Genomic DNA, 25322 nt, shown 5'->3' on the forward strand with positions numbered 1-25322 from the left:
ATCAGGGTTGAGTATAAAAAAAGAATTTTCTTCCGCTCGGGCAAAATTTTCCGCATGTTACAGATATGGGACTCGTGACGCTGAATCCCGGATAGCGCCACCTGTGGCGATATTTGCCTCTATTCTTACGAGAAGCCGATGAGCGATTCCCTCATCGCGTGCTTCAAGAATGCTGGTGAAATATTAAGATCGTTCATGACCCGTTTTGATCTTAAATTTTGAGATCGCAACTTTAAGATTGGCAACGGGTCTTATTTAAAAATCTCTAGCTAGATTTAAGTTCAGTTAGATGAAAAATCGAGTGACAATGTAAAATTGAGGCATCAATAAAATTGATGAAAATGTAAGACCATTTGAGAGTCTTATTTGAAACTGTTAAAGCTCCAGCCTCCTGTCACGATAGGTTGGTCCGCTGACCACGAGCGGCAGCACCTCCTGGATACGGACCTGGGTTACCGACCGTGTCCAATTAATTGGGACCGACGACACCTGCCGCGACACTTGACCCATCTCGTCATTTCCGCCTGCTTCTCTAATCGCATGGCGACGAGTGCTCATCGCATATTTTATCTCCCCGATTTAATCGTGAATTATTGTGAACATCTCCACCGTATAAACTCTCTAATTCATTTCAAACTAATTGTTAACGATTAGTTGTCATTGTGACGCGAATATATTTTTCGAGCTTTGTGTATATTTTGTAAGAAATATAGATATTTATTATGACTCTACTCACGCACACAGTGACGTCGTTCTTACTGTGACCTTCTCAACCCTTTCCCGAATCCCAGCTCTCCATCGGTTTTTTGTTTAACTCTCGCAGAAACAGTTGGTCCTTCGAGCCGGATATTCGGGAAAAGTGAACATTGTTTTTTAGTGAAACTTTAGTGCGCGTGGTGTTGTGAAAAGCGCGGGAATTCGTGTGTCGGCTCCACCCCCTTTGCTCCACCCATCGACTCCTCCCACGTGGCTCCTCCCCTGCGTGACGTAGTAGTGCAGTGGTGCTCATCTCAGACTTTTTGACATTTGTGCGCGCCACTGAATTGTTGGACTCCAGCAGCGACACCCAATTTGGGGCGCCCTGATATTTTCTCCAGCACTTTAGAAGTAGATTTTTTATTCTTCTCGCTGTTTGCTGAAGTTCTGCGACCATCACTACTGCCATCAGACCTTCTCAAGGGAAGTCAATTATTATTATTATTTTTCTCTATTGATTTTCTCTGAACTTCGCTGCTGCTTCTGCTTGATTTCAATCTTTTCGCAATTGGCTGTGCTTTTCTCCACTGTCGCATTCTCTACGATTTTTTTTGTGGTTTCTCTGTTCGCTGAATTTGTATTCGTTATCGGGTGAGCATGTCTTTTACAGGGAGAATATTTATTCAAGCCAGTAGGGCAAAGTTTATTAAGTCTCTCTACATGGAAGCATCGTCAGCGGCAGTGAAGGAGCTCTCAGTTACGGAGTTGCAGTCGAAGCTGGATATTCTGAAGAATTATTGGAGCCAATTCGAGGAGCAGCACGTGAGCCTGCTCACTGGGAAGGATAGCGCGGAGGGGCTCGAGCACGATTACGTGAAGCAGGGGGTATATGATATCTGTCTGCAGCGGTACTCCACGGCTCGAACGTCGTTCATTGGACTAATCAAGTCCATTGATGAGACCGTGGACCTCTCGGAGTCGTTTCGTCGACCCGCTGCACCAGTTCCATCTGCTCAGGTGACTCAAAGGCAGTTACCGAAGATCTCGCTGCCTACCTTCTCAGGAGACTTCTCTGAGTGGACACCCTTCAAAGATCTTTTTCTCTCGATGGTCGTCGGCAACAATAACCTCTCTACGGTCGAGAAATTCCATTATCTCTTGACCTCTCTTGCTGGCGATCCAAAGCAATTGATCTCAACTCTGCCAGTAGCTCAAGACTCATTCATTCCAGCCTGGGATATGCTTATCGCGAGATATGACAACGAACGTCTCCTCATCTCTACCCAGCTGGAAAGGTGGTTCTCTACTCCGAGGATCATCAACCGTACCGCCAAAGAGTTTAATGCTCTCCTCAACTCCACCACCGAAGCTCTCAACGCCCTGAAGTCGTTGGGGCGCTCTGTCGAATACTGGGACCACGTTTGGTGCATATTATTTCCAGCCGGTTGGATTTTAAGACGTTGGAGACGTGGGAAGTTAAGATCGGCTCCACCACCACCTTTCCAACATATGCGGAAATCAGGGAGTTCATGTTGAGCAGAGCAAGAGCTAGAGAGAGGATTGAGCTGCATCCTCTGCATGCTCCCAAGACGCCAACTTCGAGTGTGCCCTCTCAACCACCCAAAGCAAAGCCAGCAAAGGTGTTGAATGTCACAACTGGCAATGCAGTTCAACAGGCTCGCGGGTCGAGTTCGCAGTCATGGGCAGACATGACCGCCAATGCCTGCTCCATGTGTGAAGAGGAGCATTTCATCGATAAATGCCCCAAATTCAAGCAGTTGTTACCGGAAAAGAGGAAGGAGTTCGTCGAGAAGAAGTATTTCTGCTTCAACTGCTTGGGGAAGCACTCCATTCATGCCTGTAGGACCACGAAGATGTGCGTTGTGTGTCACAAGCGCCACCACTCGATGATCCACATCATACGCCCTCAGAATGGTCCTCTGCAGTCATCTCAACCAGACCAGTTGAAGTCTCAAGGTCAGTGGTCTCAGTCTCGTACCCGTCCTATACAGTCCGCTGTTCTGGGGCCTTCATCAGTGCAGCAGTGACCTTCTCAACCAACGACATCATCAACAGCCGCTCCGGTAACTTCAGAACGTTCTCTACGGCCGTCGCTGTCAAGTAATTCTCCATCTGTAGCATTATCACTTCATGAATGGTCATCTCAACTCAGACCAGGTGTTTTTCTCGCAACAGCGCTAGCTTCTCTCGTTTCAGGGAACGGACGTTCCTGTGAAGTTCGGATGCTGTTGGATCCCGGATCTGAGTTATCATTTGCTACAGATAGTCTTGCAGTAAAGCTAGGGTTGTAGAAGTCTCCAGCTTTGCTACCTGTCGTTGGCATTGGTGGATCAAGGTCATACTCAAAGGAATTCTCTCAGTTCTGTCTGAAGTCTCTGCACTCAGACAAACATCTTCAAATTAAGGCCTGCATTCTTGACCATCTCACATCATCGTTGCCAAGACCTATTGACCTTCTCATTGACGCGGATTTCTTCGGATCAATTGTGGAGCCACAGATCATCAAGGAGCCTTCAGACTCCCCTATAGCAATGCACACTATCTTCGGTGGGGTGGTACTAGGACCTACTGCAGCGGTGATTTCAATGGTGATCAGCTCTAATCACATTACAGTCAGCAACGAGGAACCCTACGACCGTCTCACCTCGTTCTGGCTGCAGGAGGAAGTCCCAAAAGCCGAAGATGGTGATTTCACGAAAGAAGAGATAGAATATGAGGAGTTTTTCCAGCGCACCCATTCACGAGATAGCTCAGGGCGCTATGTGGTTCGCCTGCCTCTTACACGTTCTCCGACAGAGCTTGGCGACTCTTATGGTCGAGCTAAAGCATGTCTCTCCAGCCTGTTCCGGAGAACGGAGAAGGATCAACGGACCCTTCAGCTATATAGTGTTTTTCTCAAGGAGTACGAATATCTGGGGCACATGGTGCGTGTTCCAGCCTTAACTGATTCGAGGAATGCCGAGAGCTTGAAGTTCGACTGTCGATCTGAGGGGATGACCTTGGCACATGGGGTTTCGGCTTCAGGAGGGTTGAGGGTCCCTGAGGAGAAGCAGTCGGCTCATGTCTCCACTCGGTGTTCTGCTCAAAGGCAAGCTCATTCGTCAACTCCTATGTACTACTTTCCTCATCATGGTGTTCTCGGGGAAAGTAGTGAAACAACGAAGCTGAGGGTAGTGTTCAACGGCTCCAATAAGACCAGCTCAGAAGTGTCTCTCAATGACATCCAACATATTGGAGCCAAAATGCAGAAGAATATCTCTGACGTGCTGCTCTCATCCAGGCAGAGCAAGTACATTTTCATGACGGACATCATGAAGATATTCCGTCAAATCAAGGTGCATCGTGAGGAATGGCCTCTTCAACAGATTCTGTGGCGGAATTCTCAAGGTCATATTAACACCTACCAGCTCATCACCGTGACCTACGGGACTAAATCGGCCCCATTCTTAGCCTGTAGAGTTCTCAACCAACTGGCCGCGGACGAAGGACATCGTTTTCCTCTAGCAATCTCTCCGTTGACCAGCGGAAGATACGTGGATGACATCTGTGGTGGTGCTGAAGAGGACAGTGATCTTCTAGAAGTCTTCAAGCAAGTGAGGGATCTTTGCTTAGCTGGTGGTTTCCCTCTAGTAAAGTGGCATAGCAATAGTCCGTCTCTACTCAGATCTCTGAATCCAGAAGGTCTCTCAGGATCATAAGCTGCCATAGGATTCCATCACGAAGATTCTTGGTCTGAAGTGGGATCCAAACACAGACCAATTCAAGTTCTCGATCCACTTTCCGGCCAACAACAAGGTTACGAAGAGGAACATGTTGTCTGAGATAGCTCAGTTGTTCGACCCTCTGGGTCTACTTTCTCCTGTGGTGATTAGGGCAAAAGCACTCTACAGTGTCTCTAGGTTGAGAAGCTGGACTGGGATGATGTGCTCTCACCACAAATCTCGGATAAGTGGACCCAGTTCCGTAAGGAGCTGTCTCAGGTCGAAAATATCTCTATTCCTCGTTGACTCGGAGTGAAGAAGGATGCTCTGGTGGAAATACACGGGTTCTCAGACGCATCGCAAACAGCGATGGCGGCAGTTGTATATGTGAAGATGACAAGCTCGGATGGTGTATCTCTTTAGCTACTGCTAAAAGGTGGCTCCTCTTAAGCAACTCACCATCCCGAGACTTGAGCTCAACGCCGCAGTCATGCTGGCGAAACTCACAAGGTATGTGCGTGATCAACTCAACCTTGATAATGCTCCTGTGTTTCTGTGGACAGACTCAGCTGTTACCCTGGCTTGAATCAGCTCTTATCCCTCCCGGTGGAAGGAATATGTGCATAACAGGGTAGCCAGCATACAGGAACTGGTACAAGAAGCAAAGTGGAGATACATCAGCGCTAAGGAGAATCCCGCTGATTGTGCTTCTCGGGGCATTACTGTGGCTCAACTCGATGCTCATAAGTTGTGGTGGGCGGGTCCGAAGTGGTTACAATTTGCCTCCTCTCAGTGGCCGAAAGAGAATGCAAAACTAGACCCGTCAGCGAATCTGGAAGAGAAGCCCGGATTAATATTTACTGTCTCAACAGACTCTACTCTCTGGGATCTCATCACCAAGTACTCCTCTCTCTACAAATTGCTGCGCATAACAGCAATTTGTCAACGTTTTGTTGCTCGGATGAGGAGGAAACCAGGTGAAACTCTCGTGGATCCACTCAGTCGTGATGGCATCGAGGCAGCTAGGCTGTGTTGGGTCAGAGCCACTCAGGCTCATTATCTACAATCGGAGTGCAGCATCATCTATCGTGGTCAACAACTTGGGAGATCTCATCCGTTGACCAAACTGACTGCCTTCATAGACCATCAAGTTATTCTCCGAGTGGGCGGGAGATTGAAGTTCTCTAACCTGCACCCAGAGAGTAAACATCAAGCGATCGTCCCTAAAGATTCTGAGCTAGCTGAACTTCTCATTAGGGACTCTCATCAGCGAACGTTGCATGGTGAAACTCAACTCACGTTGACATGCGTCAGGAGGTCTTACTGGATTATTGGAGGAAGAGCGCCAGTAAGATCCTTCATTCTCAAGTGTGTGGAATGTGCGCGCCAACGTGGAGTACGTGCTCAGCAACTGATGGGTCAGCTTCCACCGGCACGTCTATCTCCAGGACGTCCATTCTCTAATACTGGTGTAGATTATGCTGGACCAGTGTCCATCAAGACGTGGAAGGGGCGTGGTCATAAAACCCAAAAGGGTTGGTTAGTGATCTTCGTTTGCATGGCCACGTCAGCACTTCGTCTGGAAGCTGTCACCAACTACTCTGTTGATGGGTTCATTGCTTCCTACCGGAGATTCGTGAGTCATCGAGGTCGTTGCAGGAACCTCTTCAGTGATTGTGGTACGAACTTCATCGGTGCTGACAAGGAGCTGAAGAGGTTGTTCTCAGCTGGATCAAAGGAGTTCCAGCATCTCTCAGCATTCTGCCTGAAGGACGGCACTCGGTGGTCCTTCAATCCACCTGGGGCCCCTCATTTTGGAGGAAAATGGGAAGCAGCGGTAAAATCAGTGAAGTATCATCTCTCTCGAACGATTCGGGACACTATACTGACGTTCGAGGAACTACGCTGTTTACCCAAATTGAAGCTGTGCTCAACTTCAGACCTCTACAGACTCTCTCTGAAGATCCCGACGACGTGTTGTGTCTCACTCTGGGGCATTTTTTGATTGGAGAAGCTCCAATAGCTCTACCGGAATCTTCACTGGACCATCTCAACGTTGGACGGCTCTCAAGATGGCAACTGATTCAGCAGAGGCTGCAGTATTTCTGAAAGCAGTGGTCTACAGGATACCTGCAGCAGCTTCAGTCCATCTCCAAGTGGCATCATTCGTCCAACGACATTTGCATCAGCTCTGGGGTTCTGCTCTCCGATGAGAGATTCCCGCCAGCGAAGTGACCTCTAGCTCGAGTCACAGCTGTATACCCTGGGAAGGATGGTCTCTCCAGAGTTGTGGCCATCAGGACAGCAACGACGACATTGACTCCGCCGATCTCCAAGCTGGTTCCGTTACCAATCTCTACCAGCTGATTCTGATGCTGGTCCCTGTTGACATTGTTGATATTCTCCGTTTAGTGTTTCAGGCTCTATCATGGCATTCTCGGGAATCTGGTCACCAACAAGTTGCTGACGGGGGGAGAATGTTGATGCTCCAGCCTAATGTCACGGCAGGTTGGTCCGCTGACCACGAGCGGCAGCACCTCCTAGACACGGACCTGGGTTAATTGAGACCGACGACACCTGCCGCAACACTTGACCCATCTCGTCATTTCCGCCTGCTTCTCTAATCGCATGGCGACAAGTGTTCACCGCATATTTTATCTCCGCGATTTAATCGTGAATTATTGTGAATATCTCCACCGTGTGAACGCTCTTATTCATTTCAAACTAATTGGTAACGATTAGTTGTCATTGTGACGCGAATATTTTTCGAGCTTTATATATATTTTGTGAGAAATATAGATTTTTATTGTGACTCTACCCACGCGCACAGTGACGTTGTTATTATTTATGAACTTCTCAACCCTTTCCCGAATCCCGGCTCTCCATCGTTTTTTTGTTTAACTCTCGTCGAAACAGAAACTATACTGATGAATCGATAAATTAAGTCATTCATTAATTTGTCGATAGATAAATTTGCTTAAGAATTAAATGAATGGCTTATTGAGTTAATAATTCAGTAAACAATTAATTTTTCCCCTTGTGATCCTTACATTTTTACCCCTAGATTGTAATACTATCGAATGGGCTTCGCTTCGCGCCCATCGCTAGATTAATGGATACCATTTCATTTTATTTTATTTCCTTCCTGATTCTGTCTTCATGATTAGATTAATTTAAATTTATTCGTTCTAGTCTTATTATATGTATGTGTATATTTTCCTTAATTCACAATTTCTAACATTGAATGAAGAGGAATTGAGGATAAAAATCTAGGAGTCAAAAGGTATGGGTAAAAACATGAGGATCAGAAGGATCAAAATCTAAGGGTCAGATTGTAAGAGCCCGAATATGAAGATCAGAAAGTGTTAGGGTTGAACCCTCCTCCTCCCTCGCGGCCCTGATATATTTTTTTTATTCAATCCACGCATGGGAACGGAGGGATGGGGGTGGCTCAGAAAGGTTCTGAAACCCCCTCCACTTGTTGGGTAAAATTTGCAACCCTCCGCCATCGCACCTCCCACTTCCATCCCCTCGCAAAATCTCAATTGCCGCGATTTTCAATGTTTATTTTTTTTATACAATTTTTTAAATCTACGCATGAGGGTGGCTCAGTCAGATTGGGGAACCCCGTCTCCTTGTTGGGTGAAATTGGCAACATTCCGTCGTCGTACCTCCTCCTTCCACGAAATTTTCATTCGTTATTCAAGAACTTTTTTAGTTATGTAATTAATCCATGCAAACAGAGAGATGAGGGGTAGCTCAGATAGATTCTGGAAACCCCTCCTCCTATTGGGTAAAATTTGCAACCCTTCGCCATCATAGCTCCCCCTTCCACCTTCTCATGAAATTTCAATTAACAAAGATTTTTATTTATTATTCAAAAATTTCCAATGTTATTTGAATAACGCATGCGAACAGAGAGATGGGAGTGGCTCAGTGAGTTTGAGGAAACCCCTTCCCTTAGTGGGTAAAATTTGCAACCCTCCCTCATCATACCTCACGCTTCCAGCTCCTCATAAATTCTCAATTTTCGCGATTTTCTTTGTTCATTTAAGAATTTTTTTACGATTTTTTTGAAACTTTTTTTAAAATAAACACATGGGGGTGGCTCAGTCAGATTTGGGAGCCCCCCCCCCCCCNGGTTCAGTCAGATTTGGGAGCCCCTCCCCGCTTGTTGGATAAAATTTGCAACCCTCCGTCGTCGTACCTCTCCCTTCCACCCCCTCGCAAAGTCTCAATTTTCGAGATTTGCATTTTTTATTCAATCAACGCATGCTAACGGAGAGATGGGGGGGTGGCTCAGATAGATTCTGAAATCCCCTCCCCTAGTTGGTTAAAATTTGCAACCCTCCGCCGTTGTACCTTCCCCTGCCCCCCGCCCCCCTCGCGAAATCTCAATTTTCGAGATTTTCATTTTTTATTTAACAATTTTTTTTATTCAATCAACGCCTGCTAACGGAGGGATGGGGGTGGCTCAGCTAGATTCTGAAACCCCCTCCGCTTTTTGAATAAATTTTTGAGTAAATTTTGCAACCCTCCACCATCATACCTCCCCCTGCAACCCCTCGTAAATGATCAATTTTCGCGATTTTCATTATTTATTTAACATTTTCTACTATTTCATCAAATCATGAGGGTGGTTCAGTCAAATTCGGCAACTCCCTCCCCTTGGCTTCCTAACACTAAGAATAATTTCATCTAATTGATAAATAACAATGCAATTAACGGCACCAATATGAATAAATACTTCATATATCAACTTTTATCATGTTTTTAGGGGTCATTCCCCATTTTCTAGCCCCAAAATCGACAATAAAAATCAACGACGCAACAACGACGCTATACCGTCATTGTACCGTCGTTCTTGGATCTCCAGGGCTAGTGGTACTAGAAACCTAATTGTTTGCTTGGCTCTGTAATTTTCCCCATTTCATTATTTTATCCAATTTTTACTTATTTTACTAATTTTTAGTATTTACATACATTTTTGGTTTTACATGATGACTCTACATAATTTTAAACGTAATGTCGATTTTTGTCACGCAATAGAAGCACCACTAGGGAATTGTTAGGGACTCGATTGTATAACCAGTGTTATACACAACACTCCCAATCGCTAGTCAGCTAACCGAGCATCGCTTGTGTGGTTACGTTGTTGTGTACAATTTTGAATCCCCTATATTTTCGTTTGCTATGTCCTGTCGATGTGACTAGGACCACAGTGGTGCATTTTGAAATATTGAGCGCCAAACTTGAAGAGTGGATACGTTAGCCGCTAAACCTCTAATGAGGACTCCATCGAAGTTGAGTCGTTCGTGACGGAATAATTGGGTTGAAGGTTCATTTTTGAAATAAATCTATTAGACCAGTGCTTAGGAGAGCACATGAACACTTTATTTATTAAACATGTTGAACTCGAAAAACTTTAAACTGTCAACTACACATTCAATACACTTATGAAGACTCTAAGTAAACTTTAATGAAAACTAATTGAAGAGAGAAGCTCGAAAAGTTGTCGAAACAATAGCCACGGTGGGACTAACTAAAACTTAAACTTAACTTTTAGGGTTGGATCCAACAACCCCCACTAGCCCACAAGTTGCGCACGCAAACCTGGCCCAGGGGAAAGGAAAAAGTGAAACCCAAGGGAAGAATTGGGAGCGTGTGACGTCGCAAGTTTTCCCCTCAGAGGGTTTTAGGCCCTCTCAGCGATACAATGAACAAAGGAGAGCCCACACGTGTCGAACACATACTACACAGGAACTTTCGAAATAAACAGAACTGAGATTTTACGACTTGGGACCGTGACTGTTAATTTTACTTTCCTCTCTAAATTTTAGCTTTTTCAAGGTAAAGCCTTTTCTGTGACGAGTTTTGGAGGGCAATAAATTTGGATTTAAACTCAAGTATTTGACATTTACAATTTTCTGTCATGGTTTTTCTCACGATTGTGGAGTTATTTTCTTCCTTTGTTCGTTGTCCTTTCTTTTCCGTACTTCTCAGCATACTACATTTAAAAAATATCATTTTAAAAATCATTTCCGAACCATAATTTGAATCTCGCGGATTTTTATGGCCGACTAATAGTGCCATCTACGGAATTCAACGTCGGGACGTTACAAGTTCGGCAAAACGGGTCCGTTGCCCGCGAAGCGCTAAAGCACTCTACTCTATAAGTGCGGGAATATTCAAATAAATGAGAACACCGATTTTAATTACATGCAGAGTTATTCTATATTTGTAGAATAATATCGCTGTAGTTTTTACACTCTTGTCAAATATTACAAGTTCGCGCATTTATCCAATGGATCTATTAATTCACATGAGATGTTTTCTTTTCTAAGATTGGGATTGAAGTGTTCGTATAACTGGTAATCTTTTCTTACGCTATTTTTTTACACTAAACTTAAGTCAAAGTTACAACCCCCAAGGGGAAATAGGGAGCCAATCATGGTTTTGGTCAGTTCAATGGGTCGTCTCTACACCCCCACATCTACCAGTTTTCGGGCCTCCCCTTAGCTTAAGCATAGGACCTACGACGCTGAGCCTCTGACGTGTGCGAAAGCGGAAGAGGGGAGTTGCTTGGGGATTTTTCGGTGATTTCAGCAATGCCTGAATAGCCCAGTCAATCTGGTATTTGGGGTTCAAATAATTCCCGAACTGATAAAAAAGATACGATCTTATTCCGAAAATTAAGCTGAAGAAAATAACGAAATGTCCTATCTCTCAATTTGGCAGGAAATATTTTTAATTAATTAAAAACCATTGACAATGAGCGCATTACTACTAATATCACTGACGGTTTGATTCTCGTTCATCAGATCGAGATAAAAAAAATATCTTTCTGTAGAGGAAAAAATTCTCTACAAAATTGAAGCGAGAAGTACTACTCCACGATTTTTCACTTTCGCGTAATTAATTGTTGAAATTATGCCAACGCCAACATCCCCTAAGTATCAGCTGATCGACTCGGCTCACCCCACGTATGCGCGCGCCGCTCAAGCATAGAAGCGCTATGCGTATTAAATCGAGTCAAGCGTAATTGTTTGCATTTTCATTGAATATCGAAAATTTATCAACGGGTACGGAGTTTTTTGTAGAAACCTTTTCCATAAAAAATTTCAAGAGCTATGTAAACGCTTTTTATTGAAATTATTGTATCTCTGTTAGATTCAAAGATACAGGAGAAAATATAATGATAAAAATTGAATTAGGGAATTTTTTTTTTGCTGATACTGTTGAAACATGTTATAGACACAATATTTTTCTAGAAATACTGTATCCGAAAATTATGTCTCTTTAATTGTCCACCAAATACTTCCATTTCTAACAATATTTTTTTAATGACTTTATGACAGTTTTTTAATTATGATTCTTTTAACTTCAAAAACCTTGAGGTAAACCTGTTCATACCTGCTTCTTACCTCCCTAAGTTCAACCTCCAAAGGCCATTCGTCACCTAAACTAGCCAATTACCCACCTTGGGCCTTTCCCACTCCAGTCCCCCAAGTTAGCCCTCTGCGCTCCAACTCAACCATTATCAATTCAACTGTCTAAGAGGAATAATTTATTCAGGAAGATATTCAAAGTATTGCAAATTAAGTGTTGAATAGAAGTGAAATACTTAGAAGTGAAACCTTGAGATTTTTAGCGTGAGACTAGTTTCTTTGGATACCTCGTGACCCCTCATTTTATACGTGCACGCCTCTACAACATAATAGAACTAGCAGCTACCTCTTTATCGATTCGGACCCCTCTTGTTGAAAAATTCAACCTGGTCACGTGTCATACAGTTCGGGCTTGCTTTCCGTTGGGAGAGTTTCGAAATACTTTATTTTCATCTGTGATATTTCAGAATTTTACATTTATTTCCAAGATGTCTTATGCGGGTGTGTGTGTAATTTGTGATGAGAGTTTAAGTGATGGGCGAAAATGCAAAATGGTGAAGCAGAAAGCCATCAATAGTTTAATCGCCAAGGGCAAACTCCTAGGTGATGATATGTGGAAGTGTATCGAAAACTTGACAGAAATTACAATCCATGAACACTGCCGAATCAGTTACGCTGCAACAAAGCAAGGTCAGACAAGGAAAGCTCCAAGCTCATCAACAGGTGATGAGGAACAATTTGATTTTGAAGTGCATTGTTTTTTGTGTGGATTATTATGGGCTCCGAAAAATAAACCTGGATGGATCGTAAAGACAGCACAATTCAAACAGAAGATTGAAAACTGCATCGCTCGTCGCAATGACGACTTATCACAGATGATCGCAACAAAAATCGAGTCAACAGATTTATTAGAAGTTCAGGCTCGATATCATGATATTTGTTATCGCAATTTCACATATATTCCCTCAGGCAATACCACAGGGAGACGAAAACTCGTAGGTTTGGACGCTGCCTTGGAAAAACTCTACAATTATATGGAAGAAAGTAATGATTCACAGTTTCTTATCACCCAATTAATAGACAAATTATAAGGGGTTAAAATAAGCACAACAACTTTGAAAACGAAACTGATTAACAAATACATGGATGATATTCTGATGGTTAAAGATCCTGGAAAACCGACAACTGTGTGTTTTCGGAATACAGGTCATAAGATTTTGGCAAAGGCCTTTTACGAAAGCAAAGCTAGTACACCTGCAGAAGAGCGCATGAGAATTGTTCGTGCTGCAGCAGCCATAATACATGAAGACCTCAGAAGTCGAGTGTACGATTCATCAGTTTATCCAGCCCCAGAGGACATGCTTTCTGATGTCAGAAGTGATATCCCTGAAACTCTACACACATTCCTGGATGAAGTTTTACTGAAGGGCAAGAAGACGAAAAATAAAAAATTAAGCGTCAAACGTGACAGTATTGCTCATGCGATAATATCTGTTGTACGGCCAAGATCCTTCATTTCATCAATTCAATTAGCTACTGGAGTGTACTTCTGTTCCTGCAAAGGAGGCTGCACAAATCGCTGTGGGTGCAAAAAAGCTGGACTCAAGTATTCGAGCATATGGCTCAAGATGCCATGGCAACTCTTGTTCCAATTCAGCTATGATCGACATCTCTTCAGATACATCTGAGAGCTCCAATGAAGCTGGCGATTTGTTAGTGGACGAATTCGACTCATTAGTCACTGACCGCATTGATGAGCCACTAGATGACAACGAGAACAACGAAAATACCCCAGCACTAGATGAAGAGGCTTGGATGATGGGTGAACAAGATGATGATGTCCAAAGTCCCAATCAGGCCTCAACGAGCAAACGTCGACGTTTCGACACTTGAACATCATTGAAAAAGGTAAGAGACGAAGCTCAATTATAGATATTGAAATTCAAATCGTTATCTATTATAAAAACAGATAAATAATGAAGAAGTTTTTCTTACGTTTGTTTTCAAGATAGTAGTCGATCGCTTGCTGCTTCCATAGTTGAACGTTAACGACTCCACAGGGACAATGCCTATATCAGCGGATTCTTTCACGTATCTTGTACTTCATGAAATCACCATTGCACAATTTTCATAATTTCATTTTCATGGCTTAGTTTATTATATCCGTAACGAAAAGTATTTTTCTCACTAGTCCATACGCCAGGGGCGACTTTTGTGTCCATTGAGATATCCAGAAGATTTGATTATTGGATTCTATGTTTTTGAGGTCGCTGATTGCAAATATGATAACCGTTTGTGCGAAATCGTGCGCAGTCTCTTTGCTTATAACAATTTAATTCTTTAAATAGGGGAAAAAGTTGGAAATAAAAAATGTTCCTTATCGAAAAGTGGACATATTTTGTTTTATAACTTTTTCTCATAGCTATCATGGTTGCAGAGATATCGCGGATGCAAGTCCAGCGGGCGGCGCACTGGCACTATTGCGCAGCGGCAACGCGCTTCCGAGTATTTAAAAAAAATGGTTGGACGGAGAAAAAAATGGTTGCAATAAAAGATGTTCGTTATAAAAAGATACATCAGATTAGTGACTTGACTTTTGCAATTATTTCCAGTAGTTTTCGAGATATTCTATGTTTTAGGGGCGATAGCGGGACAATTTCGCATTGCGTTGATCATTAAATCGTAATTATCTCGTTAACTATCAGGAATGGACCGAAATATCTAATAACTCTGTTTGACATTGATGCTAAAAATTTAGGCGAGTTGGGGAAAAGTGATTTGGAAAAGGTGTAAAAATTAAGAACACGCGATTTACTAAAAACCCACTGATGATGTATTTTATTTGTGCTGCAAACCACGCGCCTAAAAATTTTATAAGGGTACACTGTTCGTTTCATTGTCTCAGTTTAAATTCGATAATTGTCTCTACACTGCACTTGATAATTCTCTTGATAATTCACTTGATTATAGTCTCAAAATGATTGATAATTGACTCGGACATAATAGACGATTGACTCGAATAGAGAGGCTACTAGGAGCGTTAACAGCATCTCACAGTGATGTACTCAGTGATGTACTCGATAGAGCGATTGCGACAATACTCGACTGTACAGATAGAGACGATACGATACTGAACTCGATGGGTGATTTACTTCGTGATCTGACCGTGAATCCGAAGGGTCCCGAGGTCGTTCGAGAATTTTCGTTGAGCCCAGTGTCATTAGATAGGAAACTTTTGCTGTGTTTTAAACATCTCGGGGGCCATTCATCATCGGTGATGATGAATTTCTGCGTTGAACTTCCTTGCTGCTTACCTTTGCTGGTTACTCATTGATTGGCTCTGGATCGTCTTCTCGATAGTTTTCTTCTCCTTATTGTTCGATAGATTTCTTCTTCTGATTGCTGATGTACTGGTGATAATTTAGGGCTCATTGCTGATGTACTATTGATAATTCTGGGCGGGAGCCATTTAATATGACTCACAGCTCGGATTGATGATATCTCCCAGGACCTGTTCTGCGGTAGATAGGTTGTTTGAGAGGCTTCTGGAAATTCTGATGCTTTCTTGATTTCTGGATTTTGACCGTCTCACAGTTGACACAGACAAAACATTAACATTGATCATCTGACATTGGCGTGATTGGCCTGGAGTTTAAGCAGGCCTCTATCTGGAGCAGTATACTGTTGAGTTCCTCGTAGGTGAATATTGACGGCCCAAGTATTCTTTTGAGGTGATACTTGGTAGATTTAACAGCTGCTTCCCACTTGCCTCCGAAATGGGGTGCTGTCGGTGGTGAGAAGCTCCATTGAGTCCCATTTGTAGCAAGGGCAGCTTGGATCTGTGGATTCTCTCTGGACTTTCGATTGTACAGCTTGTTGAGTACTCCTGAGGCTCCAACGAACGTAACGGCGTTGTCGCTGTACATAACCTCGGGGATACCTCTCCTTTCGGTGAACCTCTTATAAGCTCCGATGAAAACCTCTGTTATTTGCCTGGAAACGAGCTCTAAATGGACTGCTGATGTACTGAAACACACAAATACTGCGATATGAACAATAGATGGTTGGGCATTTGTGGGTCGCCATTTGAGAATGGGGAAGGGACCGGCATAGTCCACTCCCGTGTGGAGAAAAGCTCGTGCAGGTGATATTCTCACAGCAGGCAGTTGGCCCATTCACTGCTGGGCCTGTCTTTCTCGGTGTCTAACGCAGGTGGAACAGCGGAGGATGTATGCTCTCACTATGCCTCTGCCACCGTTGATCCAATACTTCTGGCGAGTGTAGGCTAGGGTGAGTTGAGCCCCTCCATGAAGAGTTCTTCGGTGAGCTTCTTCGATGACTAACGTTGTGAGATGAGACTGACGAGGCAGAATAATTGGATGAATCTCGTCAGGGTCTAATTGAGAATTTTTGAGGCGACCACCTAGCCTGATGATGCTCTCATTGGCTAGCGTTGGACTCAGCTTTGCTAACGGATAACTCCATGGTACTTCTCTCTCGAGAAGTCTGTGAACAGATGCAAAGTATCGATATTGTGTTATTTTTACCCAGAACAGCCTGGCTTCGTTGAGTTCTCTAGATGAGAAGACAGGCGCCTGAGGAACTGGCTGTCCCCTGAACCTGTCGATTGCTCGGTTCAGGGTTGCTGTCGCTTGGAGGACCTTGGATAGTGTTGAGTATCTGTTGAGAAGCTCTACCAAGGCGTTGACTTTGATAGTTGTCTGATGTGATGGAGATAGCCTCGCTTCTATTTATGCTTCTGCTGGAGTGTCGATTGGTGATGATTACCAGCTTTCAGATTCCTGATTTATCCATTCAGTACCTGACCACCATCGCTGATGTTCTGCTAGTTCTTCTGGTGAGAGTCTTCAGGATGCACAGTCAGCTGGATTTTCTTTACCGCTGATGGGTCTCCAAATAGCATTTGGAAGGGATTCCTGGATTTTGATGACTCCATTTTGGACGAAATCCTACCATCTTGATGGGTGGTTCTTGATCGAAGCCAGGGCTACGCTTGAGTCAGACCATAGATATGTTTCCACTTCGTTGAGTTCCAGCATCTGCTGAGTTGCGACTACTAATTGAGTTAGCATCACTGCTGCTATTAGCTCGAGTCGAGGAAAGCTCATGCGCTTAAGAGGAGCTACTTTTGTTTTAGCACATACCAATTCTGTCGATGCTGGCTCGTTGATCTGCTTGATGCGAATGTATACCACTGCGCCCATTGCTCCTGTGGATCTGGATGCTGCATATCTCCGATGAGAGTCTCAGCCACCTTGGCACTGAAAATTGATTCAGTTTGTTGAGGTTCTTTCTGAAGCTCGTCCACTGGTTTTCATACTCCTTTGGAAGTGGCTCGTCCCAAGGGAGCTTGAATTTCCACAGATCTTGGATGATTATCTTGCCTCGGGCGATCACTGGAGCGATGAATTCCAATGAATCAAACAGTTGAGCAATTTCTGATGCTACTACTCTCTTGGTGATTGTTGCTGACTCAAACTGCTTCGATTTAAATCGAAATGTATCGGACGATTGATGCCAATACAATCCGAGCACTTTGGTAATGGGCTCTTCAAACTGGATGATTAATTCTTTGATGATTTCCTCTGGTGGTGTTGATGTACCTCGGGAAAGAAACAATGGATGAGGGCCGTATCATTTCCCAAATTGATAAAATAGAGAAAATGATACTTTACCTCTGCATCCAGTTGCCCCCTGCAATCCCGGGTTTTGAGTTGAAGACTTACTGCGCTGATGCTCTTTCGATGTTCTCTGAAGACTTCAGAGTGTCTTGAATTCTCTCAGTCTGTGGTGATGTTTGCTTGTTGCTGTTCTCTTGAACTTGCCGATTGCTTGGTTCGGGATTTCGTTTCCTCAGCGAACCTTAGCTATTACTGAGTATCTATTGAGTGGCTCTCAGGCGCGGGCTGTGTTGCGCCTGGGTGAGCTAATAACGACCTTTCTCTGTAGGATATCTCTGCTTTGGATTTCTATTGATGTCTGTCGTTTTGTTCTATGATCAGTCGGGCTGAGGCCATTACTGGTGACCCTCAGTTCCGTGCTGATTGCTTGTCTCTCGGACCCCTGATGCGGTGGATGCTACGCTGGAATGGGTTCTGGAGATTCTGGTGTCTTTCTGATGTTTCGCAGTGCCTCTTTCTTATTGGTGAATTCTCTGTAGAACTGGAAATGTGTTTCGTCTGACTTGAAACGGCGTACAACTTGCTAAGTTGACATGAGGCTGTGGATTTAGACTTTCCGAGTGTTGCTGTTGATGTTCTTTTGGTACAGTCCGTGGATGTAATGCTCAGTTACGTCTCTGCTGTGTGTGTGGATTCTCCGTGTTATCTCACTCTGTTGATGATCGTTGATACTCTAGATTGGTGAATTCTTTGGTGTTGACTCTTCTGTTGTTGATAACATTCCCTTGATGCTTAATCGATTAGAGCTCCGGTTCTAATCGACACTCTCTTTGGTGGCTGTGCTCTTACTTGAATTATTGCTGATAGCGCAGATCATTGATACTCTGGAGATCGCGCCTCTTCCTAGTATGCATCTGACTTGCTGGTGATGTTCCTTCTTCTGATGAGCCTTCTGTCGAATTGAAGAAGGTGTGTATTCCCTCAGTTGTCGTCAACTTCGATGTGGCTGCACTTGATGTGGATTTTGCTGTCTTCTGGTGGTTTCTAAAAGTCCCTCTCTCGATGCTGAGGTCGATGATGGCTGAAGTTTTGGATTTTCAGCGCTGCTATTGATACTCTTGATGATGTACTCTGAGTTGGAAGTAAATATTGGATGAATCTATCCTCATTGTTGAACTGCTGACTTTGGATCTCCCGATAAGCTGTCTCATTTTTTGTTTGTTTCTGATTGATGAGCTTTCTCATCGATTGAGGTTCACTGTTGCTGATGCTGTTCTTTGGGAGCCTTCTGTCGACTCGAAGGAGGCGTAAATTCCTTCAGTCGTCGTCAAGATTGTTGTTGATTGATTGCCAAGGGGAGAAACACGGTGAGATACGTATCACTTGCCAAAGTATTGATAAATGTAATATGATAGTTATCTCTCAATCCTCGCCTCTCTGGATTCCTTGAGCTCGTTGATGACGTTGTCAATCTCCTGATGATTCCTATAGAGGGTCAGGATTATGTGCCCCGATGCTTTTCAAATAATTTGAGTCTTTTTGCAGCTCTCTGATAGGTAGTCTCGGTGATATACTCATAAGTCGGAAGTAAATTCTCGATGAATTTCTCTTGGAGATTGAGAAGCTCCTTCCATTCTCCTTTGATGAGTTTCTCCTGACCTTCTAATTCTTCGATGGTAAGGCCATTGATATTCTCTGCTGATTGCAACAGCTCTTGATGAATCTCGTCTAAGGTATTGACCTTGAAGTCGATCTGCTACATCTGGAATTTTTAACTGTGGATAATTCCCCTATGGCTCCCATGTCAGACACTTTCCGTTTGATGCTCGTCTGTCGAGTAGAGTCTAGGATGGGAGTAGACTGCATAGGGTTACCGCTGAAGTGCTCTTGATTTGTTGACTCAGTAACTGAAATGATCGGAACAGTTACGTAGCACATCTCCTCAGTGCGTTGATCTTCTCGCTGATTGTCTCTGACCTTCACGTCGGTAGGTGTTTCTGCCATGGTAACTCGGTCAGTTGTCAGGCAGGGTAACTTATCGGTGATCTTCTGTTACCAACTGCTAGGTCTTGGCGTTGCGTACGCAGCTTGGGACTCGGTTAGTCCCGACGGAGACCGCGGTTTTCCGAAGTCGTACATCACTCACTCAAGGTCTAAATGTCACCTTTTACACTTACAAGGAACACTAGGGAGGTGTTCCCCTCCGATTTCGATGGGGGGGAAACCATGGTCAGAAGGTGACCACTTTTGGGGGTGATTTTTCAATTCCACCTATAAGGAGGGAATTTTCGTAAATGTTCATTATGGGAATAAATAGCTTCTGAGGAATTATGAAAATCGCAATTGATAGTTCCTCCGGGGGTTGAAATTTGGAGGGTAAACTACTCCTGTAAAGACTTCATTTAAAAAAAAAAAACTATGATTCAGAATTTTATGAAACCAACTGCGTTGGATGGAACATGGAAAAATGCAGAATGCCTGTTTTTGGTTTTTCCCCAGAACTGGAGTTTTCTAGGGTGAAAAAAATAATTTCCTGGCAACATCATCCACCAAGGTGGTGGGGTTATTTATTCATTCCATTGAGGTAATGTATAGCTTATGAGAAATCGTGAGAATATCCAATAATAGTTCCTCTCGGGGTTGAAGTTGACGGGGTAATTACCCCCATGAAATAATATTTTTCTATCAAACAACTATTGGCTTTCACGGAAATGATTGCATTGGAAGAGATATGAAATAATACAGTATCCCTTTTTTAGAAAGAATAAAATTGTATTCCAGATATCCCAAGCCTCAATTTTAATTTCAATAATCCGCACGTGAAAATGATATTTTTCCAAAATTCGGCGATAAACGAATAACGATAACAATAGATCAAAAAAAAGATTCTCTGGAACAAAATTTCCTTTTTCTTCAGGTACAGAAACAGGGTGGTTATATTTGAAGAAAAAGCAGTGACGAGTACGAAAAAAAATTTGCTAAATAATAGGAATTTTTCCACATCGTTCAACGAATGATTGAACTTATTTTTTTCATATGTCGGAGGAAGCGGGGTAATGGTTCTAAGAGACTTCATTATTATAGTATATATGTGATGATAACACACTGCTGAAAGCGATAATAAATCCAAACAAAATACAAATAGCCGTGCACGCGTTACCTACATCCAAAAATAGGTAATCCATCATGCAGTAATCATATATTATTGATAACCCTGAATATTATTCACTTCCATTTTGCGCAGCGTTCAGTTTACGTAAATACATCACGGCAAAACTATCTCTTGTTAATCGTATATTCCGAATTCTTTCCATCATGAGATTCAATCCTATAAACGTTATTAAGATCCTCATGGCAACATTTGAAGTGCTGAATCTTGGCGAAACCCCTGTGACTAATGAAGAACGAGAATTGGCAACTCATTTCGAGAATATATTGCAACGAACTATGGAGGAATATAATGGGGTGGAAATTATTAAAGAATCAACTCTTGATTTCTAAGAGCCATACAAAGACATCGAAATGATACCAATTGGGGATACAGAATTCCAACCACATCATAAAGAATCATCTGACAGTTGTTCAGAGGATGACGAACTTGTAGATTATGACTATAAAAAAAGAAGTCGAATACTGGAGGAGTGCAAAAACAAAGAAAAATCTGTCTATAAAAACTGTTTCCAATAAATTCAAAAGAGTGAAATCGGTCCAGCAATTACGTCGTTGGGCACATCAAGTCAATAAAGGAGGAACTTATATGGAAAAGTTGAAACGAATATCAGAGTACACGTTGAAAAATATGAAAAATGCTATCGATGCGGGGCTAATTGTTCATGATGCCCACCTACGAAGATGGGCTCTGCAAGCTCAACGAGATATTGGATATCAAGATATTCGTTTCAAGGCCTCGGCATGGTGGCTACATTACTTCAAAAGAGCTCATCGCATCACATCTCGCAAGATTACTAAATTCGTCACACGTAAAACAATGGAAAATCAAAAAGATTTACAAAAAACAGCGGACGAATTCCTGCAACAGATCAAACCATATTTTGAGATTTATGGCTTGCAAAACATCTATAATTCTGATCAGAGTGGTTTCCAATTGGAAACGCATTCGGGGCGAACTTTGGCGGAAGAGGGGTCTAAAGAAGTCTCATGCATTGTACAATCTGTAACATCAACGAAACACAGTTATACCATACAACCCCCCATATCAGCAGATGGAAAATTATTGTCACCTCTCTTCATTGTTTACAAGGAACCTTCCGGAATATTTGGTCCAAGGGTTCAGAAGAATCTATTCAGACCTTCTAATGTTTACATAACGACTTCAAAGTCAGGGAAATTGACGTCTGGTAAGACGATATTTCAAACTTAAGATGTAACAAACTTATTTGTACTGATTGTAATGTTCATCCCATTGCAACTATTCCAGAGCACTTTAAAATTTGGCTAGAAGAAGTATTCTTTCCAAACGTGGGACTAAAATGTCTACTGTTAATCGATTCATGGAGTGGACATTGCTCTCAAGTGATAGAACAGGAATAAAGAATCATTAACGATGTTAATCCCCAAAGGAACTACTCGGAATAAAGAATTATTAACTATGTTAATCCCCAAAGGAACTACCGGAAAAATTCAACCTCTTGATGTGTACGGCTTCAGGATTTGGAAAAATTACGTCCGTCATTTTTCAGATACGGTTGTTCTCTTAAATCATGATATTAATTTGCATGCGCGGAATAATGTGATCAAATTGCAATCTTTAGTCCATAATCAATTATCATCACCAAGGTATCAAAACCTATTTCGTTACGCTTGGTTCCAGAGTGGTTACATCGCTAAAAAACCAGAGGAATTTGAACATCCTGTCGATTTTGCGTTTGGACAACCTTCTAATCTAAAATGTGAAGTTGATGGTTGTTCTAATGTTGCGGTAGTTGGATGCTTGTGATGCAGAAAGTCTCTCTGCATACACCATTTTTTTGATGAATATCATTTCTGTACTAATTATGTTCCCTAATAAACTATATATACATATATATATTTTGAATAATTCATAGTTTTCGACAAAATCAAACTTGCGCCTCTGAAAATTCCANGATGAATATCATTTCTGTACTAATTATGTTCCCTAATAAACTATATATACATATATATATTTTGAATAATTCATAGTTTTCGACAAAATCACACTTGCGCCTCTGAAAATTCCAGTTTCGAGCAAAAAAAATAAAAAACCAGTTTCCGCATTTTTTTTGCATCGGGTGCTCTTCCTACTGGGCTATCCGGCCCCTAGCTGCATTCTTTCATGTTTTTTTCGAATACTATTGGTTTTATGTAAATTTGGACAATATTTTTTTTTTTTCTGAAAGACACAATTTTCATGAGGGTAGTTAATCCCCAAATTTGAAACCTCAGAGTGAGTAGTGATTGTGATTTCCATAATTCCTCCCCAGCTATTCATCAGTTGGATAAATTGAATAAATAACCCCACCACCTTGGTGCATGATGTTGCCGGGAAATTATTTTTTTCACCCTAGACAACTCCAGTTCTGGGGAAAAACCAAAAACAGGTATTCCGCATTTTTCCATGTTCCATCCAACGCAGTTAGTTTCATAAAATTCTGAATCATAGTTTTTTTTTTTGAAAAATGAAGTCTTTACAAGGGTAGTTTACCCCCCAAATTTCAACCCCCGCAGGAACTATCAATTATGATTTTCATAATTCCTCACGAGCTATTTATTCCCATAATGAACATTTAACAAAATTCTCTTCTTATAGGTGGAATTGAAAAATCACCCCCAAAAGTGGTCACCTTCTGACCTTGGTTTCCCCCCTTAAAACTGCGTATCCGCCAATAAAAAAAAAATACATGTCGCTTCGTTTTGAGTCCTCTACAACATATATGAGTTTCATCGAAATCGGAGGGCAACACCTCCCTAGTGTTCATGTTAGCCGAACTTGAGATATAAACACTGGACACAAAGGCACTGTTGATTGTCTCCAAACTTTCCGTTGGTTTGCTCGTGTAAACCCCGAAAATCCATTATACATGAGACGTCCCTTAGCAACTAGAATTTTCACTTATACTTTTCACGCAATTATGCCCCCAATCCGGCTCGAAGGACCATTTGTTTGAGATTGATGCTAAAAATTTAGGCGGGTTGGGGAAAAGTGATTTGGAAAAGATGTGAAAATTAAGAACACGAGATTTACTAAAAACCCACTGGTGATGTACTTTATTTGTGGCGCAAACCACGCGCCTAGAAATTTTATAAGGGTACACTGTTCGTTTATTTGTCTCAGTTTAAATTCGATAAATGTCTCTACTCGGCACTTGATAATTCTCTTGATAATTCACTTGATTATAGTCTCAAAATAATTGATAATTGACTCGAAATTAATAGATGATTGACTCGAATAGAGACGCTACTAGGAGCGGAACAGTATCTCACGGTGATGTACTCGGTGATGTACTCAATAGAGCGATTGCGACAATACTCGACTGTACAGGGATAGAGACGATACGATACTGAACTCGATGGGTGATTTACTTCGTGATCTGACTATGAACCCGAAGGGTCCCGAGGTCGTTCGAGAATTTTCGTTGAGCCCGGTGCCATTAGATAGGAAACTATTGCTGTGTTTTAAACAAACTCAAAAAATGCATCATAAAATTAGCAACATTTTTTATTTGAACTTTTTTTCTTTAGCTCTATTAGTTCAGAAGATATTCTTGGCGACAGTCAGGTATGAGTGCATTGCACGTTCAATATCCAAGGATATCTTCTGAATTAATGGAGCTAAAGGAAATGGAGCTATTAATGTTGTTAATTTTATGATGCATCTTTTGAGTTATTAGACATTTAGGTCCATTCCTGGTAGTTAACGAGATAATTACGGTTTAATGATCAACGCAATGCGAAATTGTCCCGCTATTGCCCTAAAACATTGAATATCTCGAAAACTACTGGAAATAATTGCAAAAGTCAAATAACTGATCTGATGTATCTTTTTGTAACGAACATCTTTTATGGCAACCATTTTTTTCTACGTTCAGCCATTTTTCTTAAAAATATTCCGAAGCGCTTTGACGCCGCGCAATAGTGCCAGCGCGTCGCCTGCTGGAATTGCATCCGCGAAAAGTTATAAAACAAAATATGTTCACTTGTTGATAAGGAACATTTTTTGTTTGAAACTTTTTCCCCTATAGTCAACCATTTCTGCGATCATTCGCTTTAAACAATTGAATTGTTATAAACAAAGAGGCTGCCCATAATTTCGCACAATCCGTTATCATATTTGCAATCAACGACCTCGAAAACATAGAATCCAATAATCAAATCTTCTGGAAATCTCAATGGACACAGAAATGCCCCTGGCGTATGGACTACACCTACGAAAAAGGTCTTTTGATAGTTTTTTCTAAAATCATATATTCAAATAATTCTATATTTAATGAGATTTGAATGATCGACTTGTGACCTTTTACTACATCACTGCTGATATCATTGCACGAATAATTGAAATTATTAAATGATCTAATTCATTCCTCGGTACGGATAAATTAATTTGTTTTAACCTATATCCCATGACGTCGGAATTAATTGGTGCTTGTATAGTAAGTGTCATGAGTCGATATAAAAAAGAAAAAGAAGTGAGGTATTTAGTACTGTACTATTGACATGGAGCTGTACGATGTGGAGTTAAGGAAACTGGAAATAGTAGCTCAGTTAAGGAGGAGGTGTCAGCCATTCTGATAGGTTTACGATACTTTTGTTAGGGTGTCCTATTTGAAACAATGCACCGAAATATCTTCTAAGGGGGGCTAGTGACAGGAAATTTTCAGGGACATAAGTTGTAGAGT

General features: G+C 42.1%; 1 protein-coding gene across 1 annotated transcript; it reads left to right on the forward strand.

Annotated features, from left to right (window-relative positions):
- The first annotated feature begins 4908 nt into the window (after positions 1-4908).
- Positions 4909-6423, forward strand: LOC107044654. The gene is made up of 2 exons (XM_015266603.1): positions 4909-4928; positions 5049-6423. The coding sequence occupies exons 1-2, from the start codon at positions 4909-4911 to the stop codon at positions 6421-6423; spliced, it is 1395 nt and encodes a 464-aa protein (XP_015122089.1).
- Positions 6424-25322: the final 18899 nt, after the last annotated feature.

This window comes from Diachasma alloeum, unplaced genomic scaffold, assembly GCF_001412515.2.
Source record: "Diachasma alloeum isolate Michigan unplaced genomic scaffold, Dall2.0 Dall_scaffold_00781, whole genome shotgun sequence".
In the NCBI taxonomy this organism is placed as follows: domain Eukaryota; kingdom Metazoa; phylum Arthropoda; class Insecta; order Hymenoptera; family Braconidae; genus Diachasma; species Diachasma alloeum.